This window comes from Eptesicus fuscus, chromosome 5 (genome assembly GCF_027574615.1).
Source record: "Eptesicus fuscus isolate TK198812 chromosome 5, DD_ASM_mEF_20220401, whole genome shotgun sequence".
Taxonomy (NCBI): Eukaryota; Metazoa; Chordata; class Mammalia; order Chiroptera; family Vespertilionidae; genus Eptesicus; species Eptesicus fuscus.
The window spans coordinates 45884256-45911737 of record NC_072477.1 but is presented as its reverse complement, the minus strand read 5'-3'; the positions used below and the strand labels follow the sequence as shown (position 1 = coordinate 45911737).

Below are 27482 nucleotides of genomic sequence, written 5' to 3'. Positions count from 1 at the left end.
ACTGAGCCAAACCGGTTTCGGCAATATTTTATTTTTTTAGAGAGGAAGGGAGAGGGAGAGAAAAAGAGAAACATCAATATGAGAGAGGAACATTGATTGGCTGCCTCCTGCAGACCCCCTACCTGGGATCAAGCCCTCAACCTCTGGACATGTGCCCTGACCTGCAACAGAACCAGCAACGTTTTGGTGCACAGGGCAATGTCCAACCAACTAAGCCATACCCGCAAGGGTTGTACCCTAGCTCTTTGACACTATCTTGAGAATAGGTGAAGAACTACAAATTGTTAGGTCTCTGTTCTATCTGCAGCATTTACTTGTTAGAAATCCACTTTGTAGGATTCATGTGCTACCATTAGTTTGCTCTTTCTGCTCTGTTATGAGAGTTATTTTCTAAATGTATATAGAAAGATGGTGGATAGGGAAGTGAGCAAGAACAGAACTCTTTGGCTTTGTCATAAAGTAATATCAGGATGGTATATGTAGGTTGCTAGGTTTTTCTAGATGGTAAACTCCTCAGGTCTCATGAGTAAGGAATGGAGAGGTATAAATTGCCTTTTTACCCCCACCCCGCCTCCTGTTTAGCCAATCTATTTCATGTGGTGGGGCCAATACAGTGCCATCAATCTTATACAAGAATGTGGAGAGTTATCCCACAGTCTGGTATTAGGTTTTTCAGTAGTTGTTTGTAGTAGTTCAGTTATTGGTAGGGTAAAAATTTTTCTTTTCCTTTTTTTTTTTTTTTTTTTTTGGTGTGTATATGTGTGTTTTCATAGGTATTTTAGTGGAAAGTTGGAAAGGCCCATTGAATTCTGTTATTTGAAACCTGGAGTTTAATAAGGCTGATATAACTGAACTTAAATTGATTGGTTGAGGCCTCTCTGAGGATATCTCTTCCAGTTGCAATTTTTGTCCCCTGTCCTGATGTATTTTTTCCCAGTTCTGCTTGATTTTCTCTTTTATTCATAATTAGATACCCCATCACCAATAGTAAAATGACAATATATATATATATATTTTTAGTAGGGACAGGCCCTGTTAGTAGAGGGCTTTAAACCTTTGCTAGTCCATCTTCTGAGTCTCAGATAATTCAAGAAGTAACAAGGAGAAAAAGGGGGTGGGAGTAATAAAGTTGTGCTAGAACTTGAATCTGTAATATGCTAGGGCTTGTATTGATTGAGGGAAGATTGCCAGCTGGCAATGGTAGAAATAAGTCTGCTGGGAATGGGAAACTAACTCTAGAGGATTCCTAGTTAAGACTGACCACAGAGTCTCCAGGCAATTGGAAATATTGTACTCATCCCTGGGGAGATGGAGTGGGAATTTACTTTTCTCTGGTCCAATGTGACTTGGTTAGAAGTACAATTGAACTTGTTTGTCTTGTCCATTATGATGTGATAGCCCCCTAGGAAAGGGTCTCTTATGTGTGGGAGTTTATTTCAGCCTGTCTTCTTGCCTGTATTGTTTCCTTTAACAGTTCTTTAAATTTTCTTTTTCCAGCAATGATGTTGTCCACTGGGCATGTACTGACCAATGTGGCAGGTCTGAGAACATAGCTGAAGCTGAAAATAGGAAAGCTGGGGCAAGGAAGAGCCTTGAATCTTGAGGTGGGACGTTGACTCTAAGATGTCCTTGAGCAGTGGAGCCTCCGGAGGGAAAGGAGTGGATGCAAACCCGGTTGAGACATACGACAGTGGGGATGAATGGGACATTGGAGTAGGGAATCTCATCATTGACCTGGACGCCGATCTGGAAAAGGACCAGCAGAAACTGGAAATGTCAGGCTCAAAGGAGGTGGGGATACCGGCTCCCAATGCTGTGGCCACACTACCAGACAACATCAAGTTTGTGACCCCAGTGCCAGGTCCTCAAGGGAAGGAAGGCAAATCAAAATCCAAAAGGAATAAGAGTGGCAAAGACACTAGCAAACCCACTCCAGGGACTTCCTTGTTCACTCCAAGTGAGGGGGCAACTAGCAAGAAAGAGGTGCAGGGACGCTCAGGAGATGGTGCCAATGCAGGAAGCCTGGTTGCTGCTATTGCTTCCAAGGGCTCAGAGAAGGCGGCTAAGGCATCCCGCAGTATAGCCGGCTCCAAAAAGGAGAAAGAGAACAGCTCATCTAAGAGCAAGAAGGAGAGAAGCGAAGGAGTGGGGACTTGTTCAGAAAAGGATCCTGGGGTCCTCCAGCCAGTCCCCTTGGGAGCACGGGGTGGTCAATATGATGGAAGTGCAGGGGTGGATACAGGAGCTGTGGAGCCACTTGGGAGTATAGCTATTGAGCCTGGGGCAGCGCTCAATCCTTTGGGAGCTAAACCGGAGCCAGAGGAAGGGGAGAATGAGTGTCGCCTGCTAAAGAAAGTCAAGTCTGAAAAGGTAAGAGGTGGCCAGATCTGGCTGCCCACTGCCAGTCAGAGCTGCCCTGGACTAACCACCAAATGCTATGTGCACTCTGTGGGAGGCTTAGTAGTTTGTGGGTAATGACCAATTACAAGGTCAGAGCAGCTGGTAATGATAATGTGGCTTTATTTCAAATCAGGGGATTCCCTACAGATTCATTAACAGCAGGCCTGGACATTTTGGAGAAGAGTATTTGTTGTTGGGGCAGCTACTTGTAGGGTGAATTTTCTATAAGTCAAGTTGAGAACCTCCCACCTTGTTTTTGTCTCACCTCAGATACTTGTTGTCAAAGGCTGACATCAACCTTTATGTGATGATCCCCAGCTTGAATGGTGTTTCATCCTCAAAATCATTGATAAACTTAATAAATTGATAAACCTAATAGGCTTACAGTTGAGTGCTATTTTAAATGGGATAAATGGTGCTGCTGGGTCTCTGGAGAAGAAAAGGATTAAATAAAAATAAGTTCCATGGCATGATATCTACCAGGTATTGTATTGGTGGCTACCAAAGAGCAAAGGAGCACAATGTGGGATAGGTAAACAAGGGGAAGGAGGTTCTGACTATACTATGAGGTACTTAATCAGGCCTTATGAGTTAGTGTTGTGGCTATGAAAGTTTAGCCTTGAAAGAGATTCTTTGGCCACTAAAGGTATAGTTCTTGGCCAAGTATCTCTCAACTTTTGGGAATCAAAGTCTCTTGGAGCTGCCAAACAGTGTAATGATGATACCATGCCTTCTGTTTGGCTTGGAAGGGCAGGTGCCTGCAGCCCTAGGAGGGGCTCTCCTCCTCTGGGAAGATGATCTTAGTTCATGTCTCAGGATATCAAGCTTGCAGGGCTGGAGCAGAGTAGGTGTGAGTCTAGGGTCAGCTCAGGCTGCCTTAAACTTCAGTAGCTTACAATTACCTGCAGAGCGGCTGGCCTGGGGATGAGCTGCTCATTCATTGGCTCTTGATTTTCTGCTTTGTGTTCTGCTCACCCTGTGCTTTCAGCTGATCACTGCAGATACCGTATAAATTGATTTCTCTGTAATTACATCAGCTGCAACAGGGAATACCTATTTCCATATGTAAGTGTTAATAAATAAGAGGGTGGATGTGTATGTTTTGGTGGTAGTGCCCTCTCAGTGCCTGGATTCCAGTGGTAGCTTGTGCTTTTTTTGCTGTAGATATTTTGGTCTTTGCCTCTGGCACATCTGTAGCTCTTAGCAACATCGGGGCTTCCCTGGTAACAGGGCTGTGAATTTTTTTCCACTAATAACACAATGGTTCATTTCCTTTTACCAGTGGCAGCTGCCAGAGAAGCTGCCTGTGTTTAGGTGGCAGATGCTATAGTCCACCTCAGCAGAGTCAAGTTCCAGCTGGTTATTGGCATGGTTCATCCTGTGCTGGCTGTGATTTACCATTTTCTCTGGGGTGCAGATGGATAATACTGTTTTGAAGAGGCCTAGGAGTACCAGGAGTTCTTGTTTCTGTTCCAGGCCCATTAGACTGTTCCCTACGTCTGGCTGCAGTAAACTCCTGCCATATAATCATTGTTCTTCCTGTGCTTAAAAATGGACACTTCTAAGAGTAACCTTCATTTTCCTTTCTGTTTAGAACTCTGGCCTCAATGCTGCAATCTCCTAAACCCAGAATTAGTCTGTGGGTGAAAGGATTAATGATGCTTAGCTTCATGTTGGATTTAATTCTAAGTGTCCAGGATAGTCTCCAACAGAGAAGCAAATGGAACCCATTTTCTCATATAGGTGCAGAGACTAGTTGGGAGGCTGCCCTTCAGATTATAATTGGACTGAAAAATGCAATGCATTCAGCTAAGAATACACCTTGGTACTTGGGGAGTTTGTCCCTTAATAATGTAGTTGTGTTATAAGCCTTGTCTCCTAAGGCAATTGAGAGTGGAGAAGTAGAATGAGAGAGAAAAGGGAGAGAGACTGTGTTTCAGTTTTTGGAAGAAAGATAAAATTGCCAGGAATTACTTTCAGAAGCAGAACATTTATTTTGCAGTTTGATGTTACTATAAGCATGAACCTGGTTTCTCAGTTCCTTTCCCTATTCCCTCAACCCCTTTGAACAGTCTGTTTCTGGGGTGCTTTTGCATAAAGCCTTTGACCATTGAAGTAATTACTTAAATAAATGTTTGAACGTTGCTAGGAGATGAAAATACTGTGCAGGGAGAGTGATTTTGTAATGGGAGGAGGAAAAGAAGACTAGGAATCTTGCAGCTTTCAAGAAACAGGGACCACAGAGTTTGGGGCATAATAGGTGTTCAGTCAGTATTTGATGATAAGTAAAATAGCTTGTGAGCTAAGTCGCTGTAAATTTCTTTTAAAATTTTCTCTCTGAGATACGGGCTTGTCTATGGCTTAACTAGTTTGGAATGTTCCTTCAATGTAGGGACAACCAACAGAACCAAAACAGATGATTTGATATAATCTAGGAATTACATAATCTGAGCTGAGAACTCTCATGAAGGAAGAAAACTCATAATATTTAGAAAGTATATTGATAGGAGGTTCCCCCACCCTCACCCCTACTTGGAAATAGGAGAGAAGACAAATGGTAGTTTGTGGTATAGAATAGAATTGTCATTTGTGTACCACTAGTTAATGAGGGAGATTTGAATATTCAAATTACCTCAGGATCTTCTCTCTCATCAAGGTAGGTATCTTAGGCTATGACAGGGAATTTTCTATCAGCCAAGGATGTGGAATTTCCCTTCATTGCATCTCATTTTTGCTCCATACCTCTCTCTGGCAGGGCTCACTGTGCTGTTTCCCAGAGTTCTAGGAGAGTCCAGAGATGGCTCTTAGCAACTGCTGCTGCCCTGAATTGTTATTGAACACTCCTGCCTTATACTTCCTGCCAGCTGAAGAGACAGAGATAGGGAGGGGGGTGTTGTTGAGGAATAAACAAGATTGAGCCTTCTGGCTCCTGCCTGTTCCCTTGCCAGTGGTTTGATTGATAGGTTGTTAAGTTAGGGATCGAAGGGGAGGTAGAAAGGAGGAAGGGTGCCTGTCTGAATGTTCCAAGCTTAGTGCTTGCATTGCCACCCTGACAGGCAAGAAAAAAAAGAATTTACAAACCACAGAAGGCAGTGATCTATCTGTGGTGACTCCTGCAGACAGAGTCAGGCTTAAAACAGGAGTTTAAGTGAGACTTTTTTTTCCAAGTCATATAAAGTAACCAGTAGGCTCTAGTGGCTAAAGGATCTAGAAGTTTGCAACTAGAAGCTCCTCTCACCTCTTTAACTGCTGCCTTTGATCTTGTAAGGTAGAAACACTGCTTATGCTGCTCTCAGAATGCTGCAGTATTTACCACTTCCCCCGTTACTTTAGGATACAAAGAAAATGTAAAGTATGCTCTTAGCTATTTTGCCTTCTGATCTTGCTTGCTATTACATTCTTTGTTTTAAGAGCATCTTCCTTTGCCCTTGGTTTTGTTTTCTTGCCCTGGCTTATGCCTTCTAGCGCAATTCTGTTTTGTTGCAATCCCTCATTGCCTAACCAAGGTCAGGTCTCTTTTATTCCTTCTGATACACCTTCCTCCTTCTCTAGTTGTTCTTTCTTAGTTAGTGATGGCATAGCAGTCAGCTTTGTTTCCTGAAGCGAATGCCCTAAAGCATTTTTCTTCATGGAAAATGTTTAAAAATTTATATTTATGTGGGACAGAGATGTATTCTCTAACTACAATGAAGCCTGAGTTAAATTTATTTTTTCTTCAGCAGCTCTGTTTTCCATTTGGGTGTTGTAATTCAAGGAGGGCCCAGGGAAAGATTATCTTGTCCAACCTCCTCATTTTATAGAGGAGGAAACTAAGACCAGGGAGGTCATGTGACTTATCTGGGATCTCCCAGATAGTTAGTGTCAAAGCCAGACATAGAAACCAGGTTTTTAGTTGCCACATTCTCCTCCTCCTCCTCCTCTTCCTCCTCCTCCTCCTTCTTTTAATCTTTATTGTTCAGATTATTACAGGTGTTCCTCCTCCCCCCCCATAGCTCCCCTCCACCTGGTTCCCACCCCACCCCAGGCCCTCGCCCCCCTACTGTCCTCGTCCGGTTCCCACCCCACCCCAGGCCCTCGCCCCCCTACTGTCCTCGTCCGGTTCCCACCCCACCCCAGGCCCTCGCCCCCCTACTGTCCTCGTCCATAGGTGTAAGACCTTTGTCCAATCTCTTCCCGCACCCTCTACTCCCCCTTCCCCCTGAGAATTGTCAGTCCGCTTCCTTTCCATGCCCCTGATTCTGTTACATTCAGAACAGTTTATTCTGTTCATCAGATTTTTTATTCATTTGATTTTTAGATTCACTTGTTTATAGATATCTATTTGTTGTCACTTGGTTGTTCATAATTTTTTATCTTTACCTTTTTCTTCTTCCTCTTCTTAAAGAATATCCTTCAGCATTTCATATAATACTGGTTTGGTGGTGATGAACTCCTTTAGCTTTTTCTTGTCTGTGAAGCTCTTTATCTGACCTTCAATTCTGAATGATAGCTTTGCTGGGTAGAGTAATCTTGGTTATAGGTTCTTGCTATTCATCACTTTGAATATTTCTTGCCACTCCCGTCTGGCCTGCATAGTTTCTGTTGAGAAATCAGCTGACAATTGTATGGGTGCTCCCTTGTAGGTAACTAACTGTTTTTCTCTTGCTGCTTTTAATATTCTCTCTCTGTCTTTTGCTCTTGGCATTTTAATTATGATGTGTCTTCGTGTGGTCCTCTTTGGATTCCTGTTGTTTGGGGTTCTCTGGGCTTCTTGGACTTGTAAGTCTATTTCTTTCACCAGTTAGGGGAAATTTTCTATCATTATTTCTTCAAATAGGTTTTCAGTATCTTGCTCTCTCTCTTCTTCTGGCACCCCCATAATCCTGATGTTGGTACACTTAAAGTTGTCCCAGAGGCTCCTTACACTTATCTTTTTTTTTTTTTTTTTTCTTACACTATCTTCATATTTTTTGATTCTTTTTCCTTTTTGCTCTTCCGGTTGGGTGTTTTTTGCTTCCTTGTATTTCAAATCTTTGACTTGATTCTTGGGATCCTATACTCTACTGTTGAATCTTTGTATATTATTCTTTTCTTTTTTTTAAATATATTTTATTTTTTTACAGAGAGGAAGGGAGAGAGATAGTTAGAAACATCGATGAGAGAGAAACATGGATCACCTGCCTCCTGCACACCCCCTACTGGGGATGTACCTGCAACCAAGGTGCATGCCCTTGACCGGAATATAACCTGGGACCCTTCAGTCCTCAGGGTGACACTCTATCCACTGAGCCAAACCAGTTAGGGCTGTATGTTATTCTTTATTTCAGTCAGTGTATGCTTAATTTCTGACTGGTCCTTTTCCATTTTTTTGGCATTCTCACTAAGATCCTTGAAGGTCTCACTAAGTTTCTCGAAAGTTTCTAGAAGATTCTTGAGTAACCTTATAACTCTGGTTTTGAACTCTGTATCTAGTATTTTGCTTTCTTCCATTTCTTTCATTTGTGACATGTTTCTTTGTGTCTGCATTTTGGCTGCTTCCCTGTGTTTGTTTCTATGTACTGGGTAGCTGCTATGTCTCCTTGAGTTGATAGAGTGGCCTTGTGTGGTAGGTGACCTATAGGGCCCAGTGATTCAGCCTCCCCAATCACCTGAGGTGGACACTCTTGGTGCATCCCTTTGTGGGCTGTGTGCACAGTCTTGTTGTAGTTAAGCCTTGATTGCTGTTGGTGTCACTGGGAGGAACTGACCTCCAGGCCAATTGGCTGTGAGGACCAACTGTGTCTACAATGGAAGAGCTGCTATGCAGGAGACACCCTTATGGGGCAGGACTTGCTTCAGTGGGGCTTTGGTGCTCACTGAGTCTGCCCCTTGAGTATATCACTTAAGAATGTGAAGAGTTGTAATCTGGTATGATCTCACACTGACCACTGGGTACACTGGCTCTTGGATCTCCAAGGAGGTTCAAAGTCAGCCACTGCCTGGGGCCACCCAGCAGGAGCTACAGAGAGATCTGCAGATTCCTCCACTTTGTATCGGGTTTGGAATGCTCAGACAAGGCCCAGCTGTGAAGCAAGGTGCTGGTGCCAGTTCTTGGGCCTTCTTTTGATAGCTTTGGGGCTCCCAAACCCAGCTGCTGCCTGTTTGACAGGTTTTAGGCTGAGAAAGGGCAGGCCATTCACATGCAAAAGCTGCTGCACACAGCTTGGGTGGGGTTGTAAATTGGGTGGTGTGGGGGTCTCAGGGAATCCCCAGGGCAGAGCAAACAGCAATGGCTGCCAGTCAGCCCTGCATCGGAGAGATCCCAGCGCAGAAACAATGACCGCTGCTGCCAGCACCTCCATCTGGAAGAAAGCCGCCCTCGTGTTCCTACCCCAATGCCAGACAGTCCAGTTTCTCCCTGTATGTGTCTGGGTCTTCCAGAGTCTCACCTGGAACTGGAGTTCAGAGCAAGCGGAAGCTTGTATCTCCCTCCCGATTAAAAAAGCAGCTCATTCGGATGCCAGCCTGTTCCGTGCCTCCGCACCTCCTACCAGTCTCAGTGCGCTTTCTTCACCTCTCTGGTCGTAGTACTTCCACTCAGCCAGCTTTCCCGTGGTTCTGGATGATAGTTGTGATGTCTTTTAGTTGTAATTTTGATGTGGTTGTGAGAGGCAGCAAGTACAGGTGTTTACCTATGCCGCCATCTTGTTTCTCCCTGTTGCCACATTCTTGTCATGCTGTTACTCCAGGATTCTTAAATCTTTCATTGTTATGAGGGATTCTCAATTTCCCACTTTAAACCTACCTCAGAAATATTGGATGTAAATGCCCAGATACTCTCAAGACTACTTTCATTAAAAAAAATAATAATAATTAAATTTATTGGGTTAACATTGGTTAATAAATTTATATAAGTTTCAAGTATACAATTCTATATTATACTAGAGGCCCGGTGCACGAAATTCGTGCACTGGGGGAGGGTGTCCCTCAGCCCAACCTGCACAGTCTCCAATCTGGGATCCCTCGGGGGATGTCTGACTGCCTCTTTAGGCCCGACAGGGATCGGGCCTAAAGAGGCAGTCAGACATCCCTTTCACAATCCGGGACTGCTGGCTCCCAACTGCTCGCCTGCCTGCCTGATTGCCCCTAACCACTTCTGCCTGCCAGCCTGATCACCCCCTAACCCAGTGATGGGCAACCTTTAGAGCTTAGTGTGTCAAACTTCGCCAAAAAACTGAGCATAACTCGGGTAGTGTGTCACTTTGAGGAAAAAACTAACTCCAAGACTCTAGTCGCAAATGTTTCATCCTCAGGAGCAGCAAATGTTTCATCCTCGACATGCTGCTGCATGTCATCAGAAATGGCTACGTGTGTCAGTGCTGACACGCATGTCATAGGTTCGCCATCACTGCCCTAACCACTCCCCTGCCAGCCTGATCGACGCCTAACTGCTCCCCTGCCAGCCAGATCATCTCCAACTGTTCTCCCCTGACAGCCCGGTCACCCCCAAATGCCCTCCCCTGCATATTCTCTCTTTATTAGATAGGGTTTTTTCTTTAACATAATGGACTGCTCTAACTGGTTTGGCTCAGTGGATGGAGTGTCGGCCTGCAGACTCAGGGTCCCGGGTTCGATTCTGGTCAAGGGCATGTACCTTGGTTGGGGGCACATACTGCAGGAGGCAGCTGATCGATGTTTCTCTCTCATAGATGTTTCTAGTCTCTATCCTTTTCCCTTCCTCTCTGTAAAAAATCAATAAAATTTATTTAAAAAAACATATTGGACAGTGTACCTGCTGTGGTCTTGACAAAACAGTAAAAATTTAACCCAAACTAAAAGAATCATAAAATAAACTCCTTAAACAGGAATTTCATGAGACTTGGAAAGGTGATATCCTGTGGTTGTTTCTTCCTTTTTTTCTTCTCTTTCTTTTTCTTGATGTTTCATCTTTTGTCCTTTCTTACTTTTCTCCTTCTATTCCTTTTCTATCCTCTCTTTCTCTAAACTTTTCCTTTGGAAGAATCATCAGTACTTGACTCGCTCCCTGGGGGGCGCAGGTGCCTCCCAGCCAGATACCTAGAGCTGCCTCTGGGAGGGGTTGGCGGGGTGGGGTTGAGGGGTGCCTCTGGGAGGGGATGGCAGTGTGGGGGTCCTGGGCTGCCTCTGGGAGGGGATGGCAGTGTGGGGTCCTGGGCGCCTCCTATCCAGACACCCCGTGCTGCCTCTGGGAGGGGATGGCAGTGTGGGATCGTGGGTGCCTCCCATCCAGACACCCCGGGTTGCCTCCAGGAGGGGATGGCAGTGTGGGGTCCTGGGCGCCTCCTATCCAGACACCCCAGGCTGCCTCTGGGAGGCGTTGGTGGTGTGGGGTCGCGGACGCCTCCCAGCCAGACACCCCGGGCTGCCTCCAGGAGGGGATGGCAGTGTGGGGTCCTGGGCGCCTCCTATCCAGACACCCCGGGCTGCCTCCGGGAGGGGTTGGCGGCTTGGGGGCGCGGACGCCTCCCATCTGGACACCCGGGCGGCCTCCGGGAGGGGTTGGCGGCTTGGGGGCTTGGATGCCTCCCATCCGGACACCCGGGCGGCCTCCGGGCGGTGATGGCGGAGTGGGGCGTGGATGCCTCACATCCGGACACCCCGGGCGGCCTCCCGGAGGGGTTGGCGGCTTGGGGGCGCGGACGCCTCCCATCCGGACACCCCGGGCGGCCTCCGGGCGGCCTCCGGGCGGCGATGGCGGCGTGGGGGCGCGGACGCCTCCCAGCCGGACACCCCGGGCGGCCTCCGGGCGGCGATGGCGGCGTGGGGGCGCGGACGCCTCCCATCCGGACACCCGGGCGGCCTCTGGGAGGCGTTGGTGGTGTGGGGTCGCGGACGCCTCCCAGCCAGACACCCCGGGCTGCCTCCAGGAGGGGATGGCAGTGTGGGGTCCTGGGCGCCTCCTATCCAGACACCCCGGGCTGCCTCCGGGAGGGGTTGGCGGCTTGGGGGCGCGGACGCCTCCCATCTGGACACCCGGGCGGCCTCCGGGCGGCGATGGCGGCGTGGGGGCGCGGACGCCTACCAGCCGGACACCCCGGGCGGCCTCCCGGAGGGGTTGGCGGCTTGGGGGCGCAGACGCCTCCCAGCCGGACACCCCGGGCGGCCTCCGGGCGGCGATGGCGGCGTGGGGGCGCGGACGCCTCCCATCCGGACACCCCGGGCGGCCTCCCGGAGGGGTTGGCGGCATGGGGGCGCGGACGCCTCCCATCCGGACACCCCGGGCGGTCTCCCGGAGGGGTTGGCGGCTTGGGGGCGCGGACGCCTCCCAGCCGGACACCCCGGGCGGCCTCCGGGCGGCGATGGCGGCGTGGGGGCGCGGACGCCTCCCATCCGGACACCCCGGGCGGCCTCCCGGAGGGGTTGGCGGCTTGGGGGCGCGGACGCCTCCCAGCCGGACACCCCGGGCGGCCTCCGGGCGGCGATGGCGGCGTGGGGGCGCGGACGCCTCCCATCCGGACACCCCGGGCGGCCTCCCGGAGGGGTGGGCGGCTTGGGGGCGCGGACGCCTCCCAGCCGGACACCCGGGCGGCGATGGCGGCGTGGGGGCGCGGACGCCTCCCATCCGGACACCCCGGGCGGCCTCCCAGAGGGGTTGGCGGTGTGGGGGGCGCAGACGCCTCCCAGCCGGACACCCCGAGCTGCCCGGCTCTCAGCTGCAGTCCTCCCTGGAACTGGGGAACTCCGGCGGGGATGAGCGTACTGGTGGCCGCCATCTTGTGGCTATGGGGGCCGCCATTTTTGTCGCGGAGGTACGGTTAATTTGCATACTACTCTATTATTAGATAGGATCATCTGTATATTGCATTGTGTGTTACCACCCAAAGTCAAATCACCTTCTGTTATTGGAGGAATACACGGGTGGGCTTCCTCTGTTGCTTGTGGAAGTGGGGTTTTGTGGGCACCATTGAAATAAGCATTTTTAGAAGCCCCCAGGGGAGAATGAGATGTGATAGAAGACTTTATTTGCATGAAGTTAAATACCTCGGGTTCCAAAATCCCATGCCCCTTAACCCAGTTCTGAAAAAGGTGCAACTGGGGGTTCAGCAAAGCCAGAAGCAGGACTAGTGTCCAGAACTTCCATTCCTTGTTGCAGCTTGGTCTGGCAGAGCATGAGGCTAGTTAAAGTCCATTAGTCCATTGTGTGGAGCCCGCATGGCCGTAGACCACATGGGTGAATGCAGGGGAATGTGCCCCTGCAACAGGAGTCAGGTGCAAACAGCAAGTGAGCGAGCCGAGAGAGGAAACTCCTTTGTCTAGGAGTTTCAATATTCAGGTTTTGTGCCCTTGCAGTGGCCACGCCTCTTCTGGCCACTGACTCGCTTCCAGGTATGACTGACAGGTAAGCACCTTCCCATGTCACTCAGACCTTACTAGTATTGGGCATGTGTCCAAACTGCTTTTGTCCAGTCCCTTTTCCCTTTGGTTAGTGGGGAACAGACTTGGAGAGTGTTAAGTTAGCAGAACTGTATACATGGCTTGCCTATATTATCTAGTCTTCCGTTTGCTCCTTTCCTGTTAAATAACCAGATTATTACAATAGTATCACTTCCATCCCCATATATTTTATCACCTTTACAAACCTTTACTACCTCCACCGCCCTTTCCCTCTTGTAACCACTATACTGTTGTCTGTGTCTATGAGGTCTTGTTTGTCTTGTCTGTTCATTTGTTGCTTTCAGTTTTACATCCCACATATGAATGAAATCATGTGGGTTTTACTATTTCTGTCTGACTTATTTCACTTAGCACGATATTCTCAAGATCCATTCATGTTGTCACAAATGGCAGTATTTCATCTTTTTTTTGTGGCTAAGTATTCCATTGCATATATGTACCATATAATTTTTATCCCAATCAGCTATCAATGACACTTTGGTTATTTCCATGTCTTGGCCCATGAATAATGCTGCAGTGAACATGGGAGTACCTACATCTTTACAAATGTTTTGAATTTTTTTGTGTAGTTACACAGAAGAGGAATCGCTGGGTCAGTCATATGGAAACTGTATTCTTAATTTTTTGAGGAATCTCCATACTATTTTCCATAGTGACTGTACCATTTACATTCCCACCATCAGTGAATGGGGGTTCCTTTTTCTCCACAACTTCTCCAACACTTGTTACTTGTCTTGTTGATAATTGCCATTTTAGCAGGTGTGAGGTGATATCTCATTGTAGTTTTAATTTGCATTTTCCTAATAGCTAGTGAAGTTGAGCATCTTTTCATATACAGGGTGGGAGAAAAGTAGGTTTACAGTTGTGAGTACCCAAAATACAGAGTTTATTCTTGTATTATTATTAATTAACTAGAGGCCCGGTGCACAAAATTTGTACATGGGTAGGGTCCCTAGGTCTGGCCGGCGATCAGGGCCAATCGGGGCCTTCCAGCTGCCGACTGGGGCCTCCCTTCATTCTATGCCACCCCCTACTGGTCAGCGCATGTCATAGCAAGAGATTGAACTTCCAGTCTCTTGGTCGAACGCCCATGGGGACAATTTGCATATTAGGGTTTTATATATATATATATATATAAATTATTTTCCATACTAACAACAGTAGACCTACTTTTGCCTTATCCTGTATCTGTTGGCCATTTGGACATCTTGGGAGAAGTGTCTGTTCAGGTCCTCTGCCCTTATTTTTATTAGATTGTTTGGGGGTTTGTTGTTGTTTTTGAGTTGTATGAGTTCTTTATATATTTTGGATATTAACCCTTTATTAGAGGTGTTGTTTGCAAATAACTTCTCATTTGGTTGGTTGCCTTTTTGTTTTATTGTCAGTTTATTTTGCTGTACAGAAGGTTTTTAGTTTGATATAGTCCCATTTATTTATTTTTGCTTTTCCCTTGCCTTTGGGGTTAAATTCATAAAATCCTCTCTTAAGACCAAGGTCCATAAGTTTAGTTTTTAAAAAATATATTTTAATGCTTTTTTACAGAGAGGAAGGGAGAGGGATAGAGAGTTAGAAACATAATTGAGAGAGAAACATTGATCAGCTGCCTCCTGCACACCTCCTACTGGGGATGTGCCCGCAACCAAGGTACATGCCCTTGACCGGAATCGAACCTGGGACCTTTCAGTCCGCAGACCGACGCTCTATCCGCTGAGCCAAACCGGTTAGGGCAAGTTCCTATGTTTTATTCCATGTAATTTATGGTTTCTGTTCTTATATTTAGGTCTTTGCTCCATTTTGAGTAAATTTTTGTGTATGCTTCAAGACTGCTTTCATACTGATTTTAACACTGTAGACAGTAAAATGATCTTTGAGTTTAGATTTTTTTTTGGTAAGATGATCATATTTACAAAGAATAACCATTTACACCTGCACTGAACCTATCTTATTACATATAAAATCGGAAAGTTACTTATAAACTGCTACTTGGAGATTGACTTCTCAAGGCTGTGTGTTTGTGTGTGTTCTGGAATATAGCATTCAGTCAAATTTTCATTGTAATCATTGAAGCATTGCCATCTCCCTCATTATTTGGCAGTTGCAGGTAAAAACCAAACAAACAAATACAAAACAATAACCCTGCCCTGTGGCTTCTTGGACATATCTTTAATTGGCAGACCTTAAATGTATTGTGGATACTAACTGTTTATAAAGAGATGATAAAACTTACTACCTTTAATTCATTAGGTACATTGAGTGTATTTAGAGTCCAGATATTATGCGTGGTGCTGGGTGTATACATGGCAAAGTGGTTCCTGCTCTTTGAGGAGATTACAGTTCATCTAGAGCAGAGTTCCTAAAAGTGTGGCCCATAAAACCAGGTGCATCACATCAACTGCATGTCAAAAATAAAGATTCTTGGACATTACCCCAAATGTGCTAAACACATATTAGGGGTAGGGTCCCAGAATCTACTTCCAGATGACTCTCCAGATAATTGCTATATACTTTAATGTTTGAGAATCATTGTGAATTTTCTTTATAAGGTGGGATCCACTTCTCACTTAAAACACCAGCCTTCTAAACTTAAATTTCACATCAACTCTTATGTATAATTTAGTGGTTAAGAGTATAAACTCTGGAGCCAGATTCCCTGTGTTTGTATTCTAGCTTTGCCACTTATTAACTGAGAGATCTTGAGCAAGTTATTTAACTGCTATACCCCAATTTTCTCATCTGCAAAATGAGGAAAACAGTAGTTCCTGTGTAGTGTTGTTGTAAGTTTAAATTAGTCCATATTAAACACTTAGAACAGTGCTTGGCACCTGGGAAGCATTAAATAAATATCAGAAAAAAAGAAAAACATGATTTGAGTTTAAATAAGTCTTAGCGCACCCTAGATAGTAATGGGCTGAAGTATAAAAACATTTCACCTATATAGGGAACTCAGTATAAATAGATAAACACATTGGTTAAGACTTCCAGCACTATGCTCAGAAGTTTCAAATATGGGTTGGAAAATTTGCATGCTGATGATGTGTTCTAAAGCCCCTGATATTTATGTGGGGGGGGAGGGGGGGCGGATACCAAACTTGGCTTCAAAGGATATTGAAGTGGCCTGTTGAATTTCAGATTTCATATGAATTGAGTTTCCTTTCTGGCCATATCCCTGATGTGGGGCAGGATATGTTGGATAGATGTTACTGTGGGTTTGCCGGCATGTGCCGTCTCATGTATGCTGGAAGAGCACTAAATGTTTTTGTTTCTGCACAAGAGTGCATAGAAAATCTAAGTCCTAGTCCTTAATCTTCCTCCCCCACTGTGAATGTGTATTTTTGCCATTTGGGTATAAGAGCTTTTACGTGCAGTGCTCATCCAGGGAGGCAGCAGGGTTTGGGCTTTTAGGCTGGAGGTGGCAGTAACAGACACAGCTGAGATCCTGCCACTGCTGGCTGGCTGAGCCCTCCTCTCTGTGGTTTTCACTCTTCAAGCTATGCTTGAGTAACCTGCCTCCAGAGCTGCTGACAGGGCTGTGTTCAGAGGCCTTGGAAATTACACTGTTCATTTCCTTATCATCCCCTGACCTGCAGTGCAGAGCCTTCTGGTGCAGGAACAAGGCAGAAAAAATCCAGACGGCTCCCAGCCAGCATGTGTCAAGGGCTACAACGAAGGAAATTGGACTTGCTCACTTAAAAACCATGGGGTTAGGCTTTGATTTTTGGTTCCTGCTGAGAGTTATTTGTGTGTGCGCACATGTTCTATCTGTGTGTGTGTGTGTGTGTGTGTGTGTGAGAGTGAGTGAGAGAGAGAGAGAGAGAGTTTGTGCATGGCAAAGCTTTAAGGAGAAGCATCTGAAAGTTGAGAGCAGAGGGAAGATTGCTTTTCTCTTCTGTTAATTTCCCAGTTGTGCCATTGGGATGGGCCTGGAAGGATTAGCATCAGGAAGGTGCCAGGCCATATTAATATTTTAAAATATATTTCTCTTAGTACAGTTTAGTCATGGTTGAGAGCACCCACCCAAGTAAGAAGCTTCCCTGGCTGGCTGAGGATACATTTTTAACAAATCCTATTCCCTGAAGACATTCATCTTAGATGACCTTGATATAATAAATGTTTAAGCTACCTAAGAAAGTATACCGGTAGACCTTGGGTCTGTCTTGGATAAAAGGAATAGCTTTTTTGAGATGCAGGATAATGTGACAAAGAGATAGACAAGAGGAATTTATAGCAATTTGAGATTTTCTGTATATAGGGCAAAACTATATTTTCAGAGTGTGTTCTCGTTTTTTTAAGTATTAAAAAACAATCTACTTCCTTTTTCTGTTGGCATTTCTCTTGCCCTAGGAGAGCCAAAGGAAACACTTTTCAGGCTGAAGATGTAAAATGTGGATATAAGAGGCTCTTGAGCAGAGTTTACAATCATTCTGTCCTTAATTTTTCTTTTTCTGGATTTCTACTGCCTTGGTGACATTGGAGCCTTTGTGAAGTGGGGGGTGGGGGTGGGGGTGGGGAGAGTAGTCTTTTAGCTTTCGGCCTCTGGAGGTGTTTTTAAATCCTAAGTGTTTCTTTTGTTGGAAGTACTCTGTAGAGAAATGTTTTCACATGAGAAGGTGGTAGCAAAGGTGAGAGTGGATTACTTCCTTTGACCTTCTCATAAAGCAGTGGTCCCTGTACCCAGCATCAGCATTAGCAATGCTGGAAACTTGTTAGAAATGCAATTCCCATCTTAGGTCCCCAAATCAGAAACTCTAGGGTTGAGGCCTTAGTAATTAGTGTTTTAACATTAGCTCTCCATTGGTCACTATACACACTAAAGGTTGTCCACTTCTGTAGAGCACCCTTTCTCTCTCTCTCTCTTTCTCTCTCTCTCCCCCCCCCCCCCCCTCTCTCTGTTAGTCCTCACTGGAGGATATTTTCCTATTGATTTTTTTAAATATATATTTTTATTGATTTCAGAGAGGAAAGGAGAGAGAAGGAGAGAGAGAGAGAGAAACATCAATGATGAGAGAGATGATTGGCTGCCTCCTGCAAGCCCCACACTGGGGATCGAGCCCACAACCTGGGCATGTGCCCTGACCGGGAATCGAACTGTGACCTCCTGGTTCATAGGTTGGCGTTCAACCACTGAGCCACACCGGCCAGGTTCCATTGATTTTTTTTTTTTAAGAAAGTGGAAAGGAATGGGAAAGACAGAGAGAGAGAGAGAGAGAGAGAGAGAGAGAGAGAGAGAGAGAGAGAGAAAGAGAGAGAGAGACAGTGATGTGAGAGATACATTGATTGGTTGTCTCCCAGACCCACCCTGAACGGGGCTGGGTATTGGGACTGGGGATTAAGCCTGCAATGGAGGTAAGTGCCCTTGACCGGAATCAAACCTGGGACCCTTCAGTCTGCAGGCTGATGCTCTATCCACTGAGCAAAACTGGCTAGGGCAGCACCCTTCTCTTTTAAAAAACATATTTTTATTGATTTCAGAGAGGAAAGGAAAGGGAGAGAGAGAGACAGAAACATCAATGATGAGAGAGAATCATTAATTGGCTGCCTTCTGCACACCCTCCACTGGGGATCAAGCCTGCAACCCAGGCATGTGCCCTTGACCGGAATCGCACCCCTGACCCTTCAGTCCGCAGGCTAACACTCTATCCACTGAGCCAAATAGGCCAGGGCCTTTCCTCTTTTTTATTTATTATTATTTTTTTTTTTTTCCAAATTGTTCAGTTTTTTTATTTTTCTGATAATTTAAAAAATGTGACCATTCTGCAATTCAGCCACAGCCTTCACTTCCAGGTGACTTCTTCATTGGGTCTCAGTTCTCTTTTAAATAACAAACTCTTGTTCCGGAAGGCAGTTAGCTTTTCATCACTCTTTCTGTCTAGATAACATCCAACGACAAATCCCATAGGGACAAGTATATGTACCCAGTGGTCACGTACAAGCTGAATTAAATTCATCCTGAATGCTGCGGCCTCGGTGCCAGCCCGACCCCAAGACCAAGGGCAGTCGCGAGTCCAGCCCCCTTTCCTCTTTTTAAAAAAAATTTTTTTTCATAGAATTTTTATTAATTTTAATTTTTCAATATACAAAACAAATCTATTACCAGATTGTAGATACAAAATAGTCATTTACATGCAATAAACATTAATATTTCAAGAAAAACTATCCTATCCTATCTAATAATAGAGTAATATGCAAATATCCATCACTCCGCTACGCCCACGATTGGGCAGCGGGAGGCTGGGGGGCGGGACTTGGCCTATCCAGCCATTGAGAGGCCGGATCCGTCGCTGCTGAGGGGAGACCCCTCAGCGTTCGCGGGTTGGAGCGGTGGTGGCGCCCCCTGGACCCGCAACCCTGAGGGGTCTCTCTGGCGGCGGCAGGTCCAGACCCGCCCCTGCCCGCATCAGCATTTGCGGGTCTGGGGGCGCCACCACCGCCGCCACTGCTCCAACCCGCGAACGTTGAGGGGTCTCTCCGGTGGCGGGGGCAGCGGCAGTGGCGGCGCCTGGACCCGCCTCCATGCACCTGCACTGGGGGAGGGCCTAGTCAGCAGCCGCCCAGGCGGCTTCAAGGGCCAAAGAGGGAGGCAGGGCCAGACCCCAGCGGCCGCAGCTCCTGTGGGGCCTGGGGAGCCAGGCAGGGCTGGACAGGCAACCTCAGGGTGGGCCTGGGGGTGGGTCCAGCGGCGCAGCTTGACAGCAGACAGCAGGGCCTGCTTGGCCGAAGCTGCTGGCGACCCACAACAGGCAAGTGGGCCTGCAGGCAGTACCCAGCAGGGCCTGCTTGGCTGTTGCTGCAGCGACCCGGGAGCAGACAAGCGCAGCTGCAGGCAGCACCCAGCTTGCCCATTGCTATGGTGTGGAGCAGGCAAGCCCCACAGAGAGCAGAGAACCACAGGGAGCGGGCCTAAGCCGTCAGCAGGACATGCCCTGAGGGCTCTCGGATATGCCCTGAGGGCTCTCACATCGAGTACACCACGCAGCCGGGCCCATGGCGGCTTCCATGGCCGGCGGACTCCCCTGCGGCTCCTGCGGAAGAGTCCTAACGGGCGAGCGAGCAGACACACAGGTCAGAGGCACCCCTGGCCATGTAGACCCCCAAGGCTCCTGTGGATGGGGCCACGGGCGCTCCCACGAGCGAGCAGAGCAAGCAAGGCAGAACCACGAGGTCAGCGGAGAGCGGGCTGAAGGGTCCCGGGTCAAGGGCATGTACCTTGGTTGCGGGCACATACCCTGTGGGCATGGGTCAAGGGCATGTACCTTGGTTGCGGGCACAAACTCCCCCCTCCCCCCCCCCCCCGTGCATGAATTTCATGCAACGGGCCTCTAGTATAATATAAGCCTAATATGCTAAGTGTCCAACCTTTCTGACTGTTCAACCAGTTGCTATGATGCACACTGACCACCAGGGACCAGAAGCTCTGACCGGTAGGTTAGCTTGCTGCTGGGGTCCGGCTGATCGGGACTGGGCGAGACAGGCCGGACATGGCCTGGAGCCCTCCCGCGGTTCCTCCCCAGCCCCAATCGTGCACCAGTGGGGACCCTCGGCCTGGCCTGCACCCTCTCACAATCCAGGACCCCTTGGGGGATGTTGGAGAGCTGGTTTCAGCCTGATCCCTGCAGGCCAGGCCAAGGGACCCCACCCATGAATGAATTTTCTTAATAGTATTACTCCTTCAGGAATGCCATGTCATAAATTAAAATTGAAAGTAGGTGCAATAATCATGCTACTGAGAAATCTTAATAGTAAATGGGGTCGTTGTAATGGTACTAGATTTATCATCAAAACATTGCGACCTAACATAATCGAAGCTGCAGTATTAATAGGATCTGCGGAAGGCGAGGTTGTTCTGATTCCAAGAATTGATTTGTCCCCGTCTGACACTGCCTCCCATTTAAATTAATTCGAAGACAGTTTCCCGGGATGCCAGCATTGCAGTGACTATTAATAAATCACAAGGACAAACTCTAGACAGAGTAAGAATATTCCTACCTGAACCCGTTTTCGGACATGGTCAGTTATATGTTGCTTTCTCTCGACTGTGAAGAGTGTGTGATGTTAAAGTTGTAAATGCTTCATCACAAGGGAAATTAGTCAAGCACTCTGAAAGTGTTTTTACTCTTAATGTGGTATACAGGGAGATATAAGAATAAGTTTAATCAATTTATCATTGTTGTTTTATGTCATGTTTTTGTTGTTTTTATACCATGTCTTTGTTGTTATATCATGTTATTGTTTTTATTTATTAATCAATTTATATATTTTCATATATGTTTTTCTAATTTTCATCTCTGATACTTCTGTTATAGAGAAAGGGCAAATAGCGATATTAAAATATTTCTTCTAATTAATTTCCTTTCAGTGTGCATGAATCCGTGCACCAGGCCACTAGTTTTAAATATAATAATATTACATGCAATAAACATTAATATTTCAAGAAAAAAAGTTTTTAAATATAATAGTATTACCAAAATTGTACTAACATAGTATAATATCACAGAAGTTGTAGGAAATATTAAAAATCTGCAAATAACAGGATTACTTCTATTATATTCTAAAATATTTTTTTCTCTGGTTCTATTTTTGTTCATCAGTTTATGTTTTTCGTTATATTCCACAAATGAGTGAGATCATGTGATATTTATCTTTCTCCGACTGGCTTATTTCGCTTATCATAATGCTCTCCAGGTCCATCCATGCTGTTACAAATGGTAAGAGTTCCTTCTTTTTTATTCCATTGTGTAGATGTACCACATTTTTTAATCCACTCATCTGCTGATGGGCACTTAGGTTGTTTTCAAATCTTAGCTATTGTAAATTGTGCTTCTATGAACATAGGGGTGCATATATCTTTTCTGATGGTGTTTCTGATTTCTTGGGATATATTCCTAGAAGTGGGATTACTGGGTCAAACGGGAGTTCCATTTTCAATTTTTTGAGGAAACTCCATACTGTTCTCCACAGTGGCTACACCAGTCTGCATTCCCACCAGCAGGGCACGAGGGTTCCTTTTTCTCCACATGCTCCCAGCACTTGTTGTTAGTTGATTTGTTGATGATAGCCATTCTGACAGGTGTGAGATGGTACCTCATTGTCGTTTTGATTTGCATCTCTCAGATGATTAGTGACTTTGAGCATGTTTTCATATGTCTCTTGGCCTCTGTATGTCCTCTTCTGAAGAGTGTCTATTTAGGTCCTTTGCCCATTTTTGATTGGATTGTTTAGCTTCCTTTTTTGTTAAGTTGTAGGAGTTCCCTGTACATTTTGGAGGTTAAACCCTTATTGGATATAACATTGGCAAATATGTTCTCCTGTGCAGTGGGCTTTCTTGTTGTTTTGTTGATGGTTTCTTTTGCTGTGCAGAAGCTTTTAATTTTGATGTAGTCCCATTTGTTTATTTTTTTCCTTAGTTTCCATTGTCCTAGGAGCTGTATTGGTAAAGATATTGCTATGACATATGTCTGCTATTTGCTACCTATGGATTCTTCTAAGATTTTTATGGTTTCCCGTCTTATGTTTAACTCGTATATCCATTTTGAGTTTATTTTTGTGTATGGTGTAAGTTGGTGATCTAGTTTGATTTTTTTGTGTATATCTGTTCAGTTTTTTCAACACCATTTATTGAAGAGACTATCTTGACTCCATTGTATGCTCTTGCCTCCTTTGTTAATTATTAATTGAGCATAATGGCTTGGGTTGATGTCTAGGTTCTCTGTTCTGTTCCATTGGTCGATATGCCTGTTCTTGGGCCAGTACAAGGCTGTTTTGAGAACAGTGGCTTTGTAATATAGCTTGATATCTGGTATTGTGATCCCTCCAATTTTGTTCTTTTTTCTCAGGATTGCTATGGCTATTTGGGGTCTTTTTTCATTCCATATGAATTTTTGGAGAGTTTGTTCTAGGTCTGTGAAATATGCGGTTGGTATCTTAATGAGGATTGCATTGAATCTATAGATTGCTTTGGGTAGTATGGACATTTTAATGCTGTTGATTCTACCAATCCATGAACACGGTATATTCTTCCATTTCTTTATGTCTTCCTCTATCTCTTCTTTCAAGCGTCCTTTAGTTTTCTGAGTACAGGTTTTTTATCTCCTTAGTTAAGTTTATTCCTAGGTATCTTAATTTTCTTGGTGCAATGGTAAATGAGATTTTTTTTTTTTTAGTTTCTTTTTCTGTGGGTTCATTATTGGTGGAGTCTTTAGGGTTTTCTATGTACAATATCATGTCATCTGCGAATAGTGACAGTTTTACTTCTTCTTTTCTAATTTAGATGCCTTTTATTTCTTCTTGACTGATTGCTATGGCTTGCACTTCCAGTATTATGTGGAACTGAAGTGTTGAAAGTGGGTATCTCTTCTTAGTTCCTGTTCTTAGAGGTTATGGTTTTAGTTTTTGTACATTGAGCATGATGTTGGCTGTAGGTTTGTCATATAATGGCCTTTATCATGTTGGGATTTGCTCCCTCTATTCCTACTTTGCTGAGAGTTTTTTTCCAAAAATGGGTGTTAGAGTGTGTCAAATGCTTTCTCTGTGTCTATTGATATGATCATGTGATTTTTGTCTTTCAACTTGTTTACGTGATGTATTATGTTTATTGATTTGCAAATATTGTACCAACCTTGCATCCCTGGAATAAATCCCACTTGATCATGGTGTATGATCTTTTTAATATATTGCTGGATGTGATTTGCTAATATTTTGTTGAGGATTTTAGCATCTATGTTCATCAGGGATATTGGCCTGTAATTCTCTTTCTTTGTAGTGTCTTTATCTGGTTTTGGAATTAGGATAATGCTGGCCTCATAAAACGGGTTTGGAAGTGTTCCTTCCTCTTGGATTTTCTGAAATAGTTTGAGGAGTATAGGTGTTAGTTCTTCTTTGAATGTTTTGTAAAACTCCCCTGTTAAGCCTACTGGACCTGTGCTTTTGTTTGGTGGGAGTTTTTTTATTACTGCTTCTATCTCATTAGTTGTTATTGGCCTATTCAGGTTTTCTGATTCCTCCTGATTCAGTTTTGGGAGAATATATTTTTCTAGGAATTTGTCTGTTTCACATTGTTGGCATATAGTTGTTCATAGCATTTTCTTACAATTCTTTGTATTTCTGTGGTGTCAGTGGTTACTTCTCTATTTTTGTTTCTGATTTTATTTACTTGTGTCCTCTCTATTTGTTTCTTGATGAGTCTGGCTAATGGTTTATCAATTTTGTTTATTCTTTCAAAAGAATCAGCTGTTGGTTTCATTGATTTTTTTTGTATTGTTTTCTTAGTCTGTATGTTATTTATTTCTGCTCTGATCTTTATTATTTCCTTCCTTCTACTTACTCTGGGCTTTTCTTGTTGTTCGCTTTCTAGTTCTTTAAGTTGTAGGGTTAAATAGTTTATTGCTGGTTTTTTGTTTTTGTTTTTGTTTTTTTTTTTGAGGTATGCCTGTAGTGCGATGTATTTTCCTCTCAAGACTGCTTTTGCTATGTCCCAGAGATTTTGGGTTGTTGTGTGCTCACTTTCATTTGTTTCCAGGAAGTTTTTTATTTTTCTCTTGATCTCATTGGTAACACATTCATTGTTTAATAACATGCTATTTAGCCTCCATATATTTGAATGTTTTTGGTGTTTTTACTGTAGTTGATTTCTAATTTCATTCCACTGTGATCTGAGAAGATGCTTAATATGATTTCAATCTTCTTGAACTTGTAGAGACTTGTTTTGCATCCCTACATGTGGTCTATCTTTGAATGATCCATGTGTACTTGAGAAGAATGTATATTCTGCTGCGTTGGGGTGATATGTTCTATAAATGTCAAATAAATCTATCTGATCCAGTGTGTCTTTTAGAGTCTCTGTTTCCTTGTTAAGTTTTTGTCTGAAAGATCTGTTCAGGGAAATCAGAGGGGTGTTAAAGTCCCCTACTATGATTGTATTGTTGTCGATCTCTCCATTAAAGTCCTCTAGAAGTTTTTTTTATATATTTAGGTGCTCCTATATTGGGTGCATATATGTTTACCAGGGTTATATCCTCTTGTTAGATTGATCCCTTTAGTATTATGTAGTGACCTTTGTTGTCTCTTGTGATGGCCTTCATTTTAAAGTCTATTTTGTCAGATATGAGTATTACAGCTCCAGCTTTTTTTTCTTTTCCATTTACATGGAAAATTTTTTTCCATCCCTTCACTCTCATCCTGTGTGTGTCTTTTGTTTTGAGGTGGGTCTCTTGTAGACAGCATATAGTTTGGTCATGTTTTTGTATCCATTCAGCTACCCTATGCCTTTTGATTTGGAGCATTTAATCCATTTACATTTAACGTTATTATTGATAGGTATTTATTTATTGCCATTTTAATTCAGTATGGCTACATTTCTCCCTTTGTTTCTTTTTCTCATTACAGCAATCCCTTTAGCATTTCTTGTAATGCTAGATTGGTGGTGAGGTACTCCTTTAGCCTTTCTTTGTCTGGGAAGCTCTTTATTGAACAACTATTTTGAATGATAGCCTTGCTGGATATAGTAATCTTGCTCTGAGATCCTTGCTTTCCATTACCTTGAGTACTTCTTGCCATTCCCTTCTAGCCTGTAGAATTTCTGATGAGAAATCAGGTGTCAGCTTTATGGGAACTCCTTTGTACGTAACAGTTTGTTTTTTTTCTCTTTCTCCCTTTAAGATTCTCTCTTTGTCTTTAATTTTTGGTATTTTAATTATGATGTGTCTGGGCATGGGCCTGTTTGGGTTCTTTTTTTTTTTTAAATATATATATATATATATGGTTTTTTTTTATTTCAGAGAAGGAGGGAGAGAGAGAGAGAGAAATAGAAACATCAATGATGAGAGAGAATCATTGATTGGCTGCCTCCTGCACGCCCTACACTGGGGATTGAGCCCACAACCTGGGCATGTGCCCTTGACCAGAATCTAACCTGGGACCCTTCAGTCTGCAGGGTGATGCTCTATCCACTGAGCCAAACCAGCTAAGGCTTGTTTGGGTTCTTTTTGCTTTGGGTTCTCTGTGCCTCCTGAACTTGCGTGACTTTTTCCTTTACCAGGTTAGGGAAGTTTTCTGCCATTATTTCTTCAAACACATTCTCTATTTCTTTCTCCCTTTCTGCCTCTTCTGGCACACCTGCTATTCTAATATTATTACATTTCACTTTGTCCCACTGCTCCCTTAAGCTGTCCTCCTATTTTTTATTGTTTTTTCTTTTTGGTTTTCTCATTGAGTGATATTTTCAACTCTGTCTTCTAATTTACTGATTCAATCCTCAGCTTCCCCTAACCTGCTGTGTATTTCTTCAACGTGTTCTTTATTTGTGTTGTGTCATTTTTTACCTCAGACTGTCCTTTTTTCAGTTACTATATCTTTTTTTCATGCTGTTGAGCATCTTTGCCCTCATTACTCTGAATTCTGTTTCAAGTAAATTTCTTTTCTCCATTTCAGTTATCTCTTCTTCTGGAGAATTCTCTAGTTCTTTCATTTGGGGGTTGTTTCTTTGTCCCCTCATTTTGACTGTCTGTTTGGGTTTATGACTATGTATTAGGAAGATCCTCCACACCTCTCAATCTCTAGTCCAGGACACTGTTAAAGGCTGTTTCTAACTAATTAGATCAGGCAAAGATTTAAAGCCTCCAGAGATCACTGCTGCCTACAGACTGATAGGATTCTGACTTGAATTGCCCCCCAGGCAATGGTCCTCACACGTGGTGAGAGTTTTTTTTTCAACAGGGTGGAGCAGTTGCTTCTGCCTGGAGGATAAGTTTTATTTTTAATCTCTTAAGTTGCCTCAGGACAAGGTATTTTCTAATAGGATATGTCAGCTGTCTTTCCCCCAAGCAAGGCAAATGTCTATGTGGGAAAGATGACCTCCACTCCAGTGAGGGAATGACTCAGCCCAGGAAACTTGGGGTGTCTGCCTTCTGAGCTCTATCCCCCAAGTCCCCAGTCCTGGCTTCTGCTGTCACAGCTCCAGTCCACTTCACCCTCCCTCTGTCAGAGCGCAAAGATGGATGGCTCCACAGGGAATTTTGTGTGTTGGCCCTTTGAGGGTGCTTGAATTTTCAGCTTTCACTCCCTGGCAGATAGCACCCCACTGCTCTTTACAGCTGGATTTATGTGGGTACCCTTCTCAGTTTTGGTGATCTCTGCTGGGGGAGGAGGGGCAGCTTGGGGATTAGATCCCAGAGTTCTCAGTGGCAACCCCCCACAGCTGAGATATCTCTCTCAGGGATTTCAGTTGCTGTCAGTGGACACCCTGGCAGCCCTTTCGCACCTACGTGCCCCCTACCAGTCTCTATGTGGTTTCCACTTTTGGTCCTCAGGTATCAGGGTTCTCTCCTGTGAGTTTTCCATTGATTATTCAGAAAGTTTTTCTGTATTTTAGTTGTATTTCCCATTTGTTCCTGGGAGCATGTCCATGCAGCATCCACTTACTCTGCCACCATTTTTAATCCTTTCCCTTTCTCTTAATAGTGAAGATCAAATTCACCAAAAATCTTTAGGGATAAAAAGTAACTTTGAACAGTAGATGTGATTTTTTTTTTCTGAGTGATACACACACACACACACACACACACACACACACACACACACACTGAGTGGCCAGATTATTATGATCTCTGAACGCATAATAATCTGGCCACTCAGTGTATATCCTATATAATAAAAGGCTAATATGCAAATTGTCCCCTCGACCAAGAGTTCGACCAGCA

General features: G+C 44.6%; 2 protein-coding genes across 3 annotated transcripts in view; one reads left to right on the top strand and one right to left on the bottom strand.

The window, feature by feature from the left end:
* The window catches only part of ZNF609 (zinc finger protein 609), a 222911-nt gene that overhangs the window by 24563 nt on the left and 170866 nt on the right, over positions 1-27482 (top strand). For both annotated transcript variants that reach the window (XM_054716143.1, XM_054716142.1), the window contains exon 2: positions 1498-1791. In XM_054716143.1, coding sequence (XP_054572118.1) covers positions 1624-1791 — 168 coding nt within the window. In that variant the 5' untranslated portion in view covers positions 1498-1623. The remainder of the gene's footprint in view (positions 1-1497; positions 1792-27482) is intronic.
* Positions 18495-18797, bottom strand: LOC129149143 (NADH dehydrogenase [ubiquinone] 1 beta subcomplex subunit 1). Its single transcript, XM_054716144.1, has one exon. The coding sequence runs from the start codon at positions 18735-18737 to the stop codon at positions 18564-18566; it is 174 nt and encodes a 57-aa protein (XP_054572119.1). The 5' UTR covers positions 18738-18797; the 3' UTR covers positions 18495-18563.

Bases quoted from the DNA above. Each gene is read 5' to 3' on its own strand.
- LOC129149143 (XM_054716144.1), bottom strand. From the start codon at position 18,737: ATGAATTTAATTCAGCTTGTACGTGACCACTGGGTACATATACTTGTC.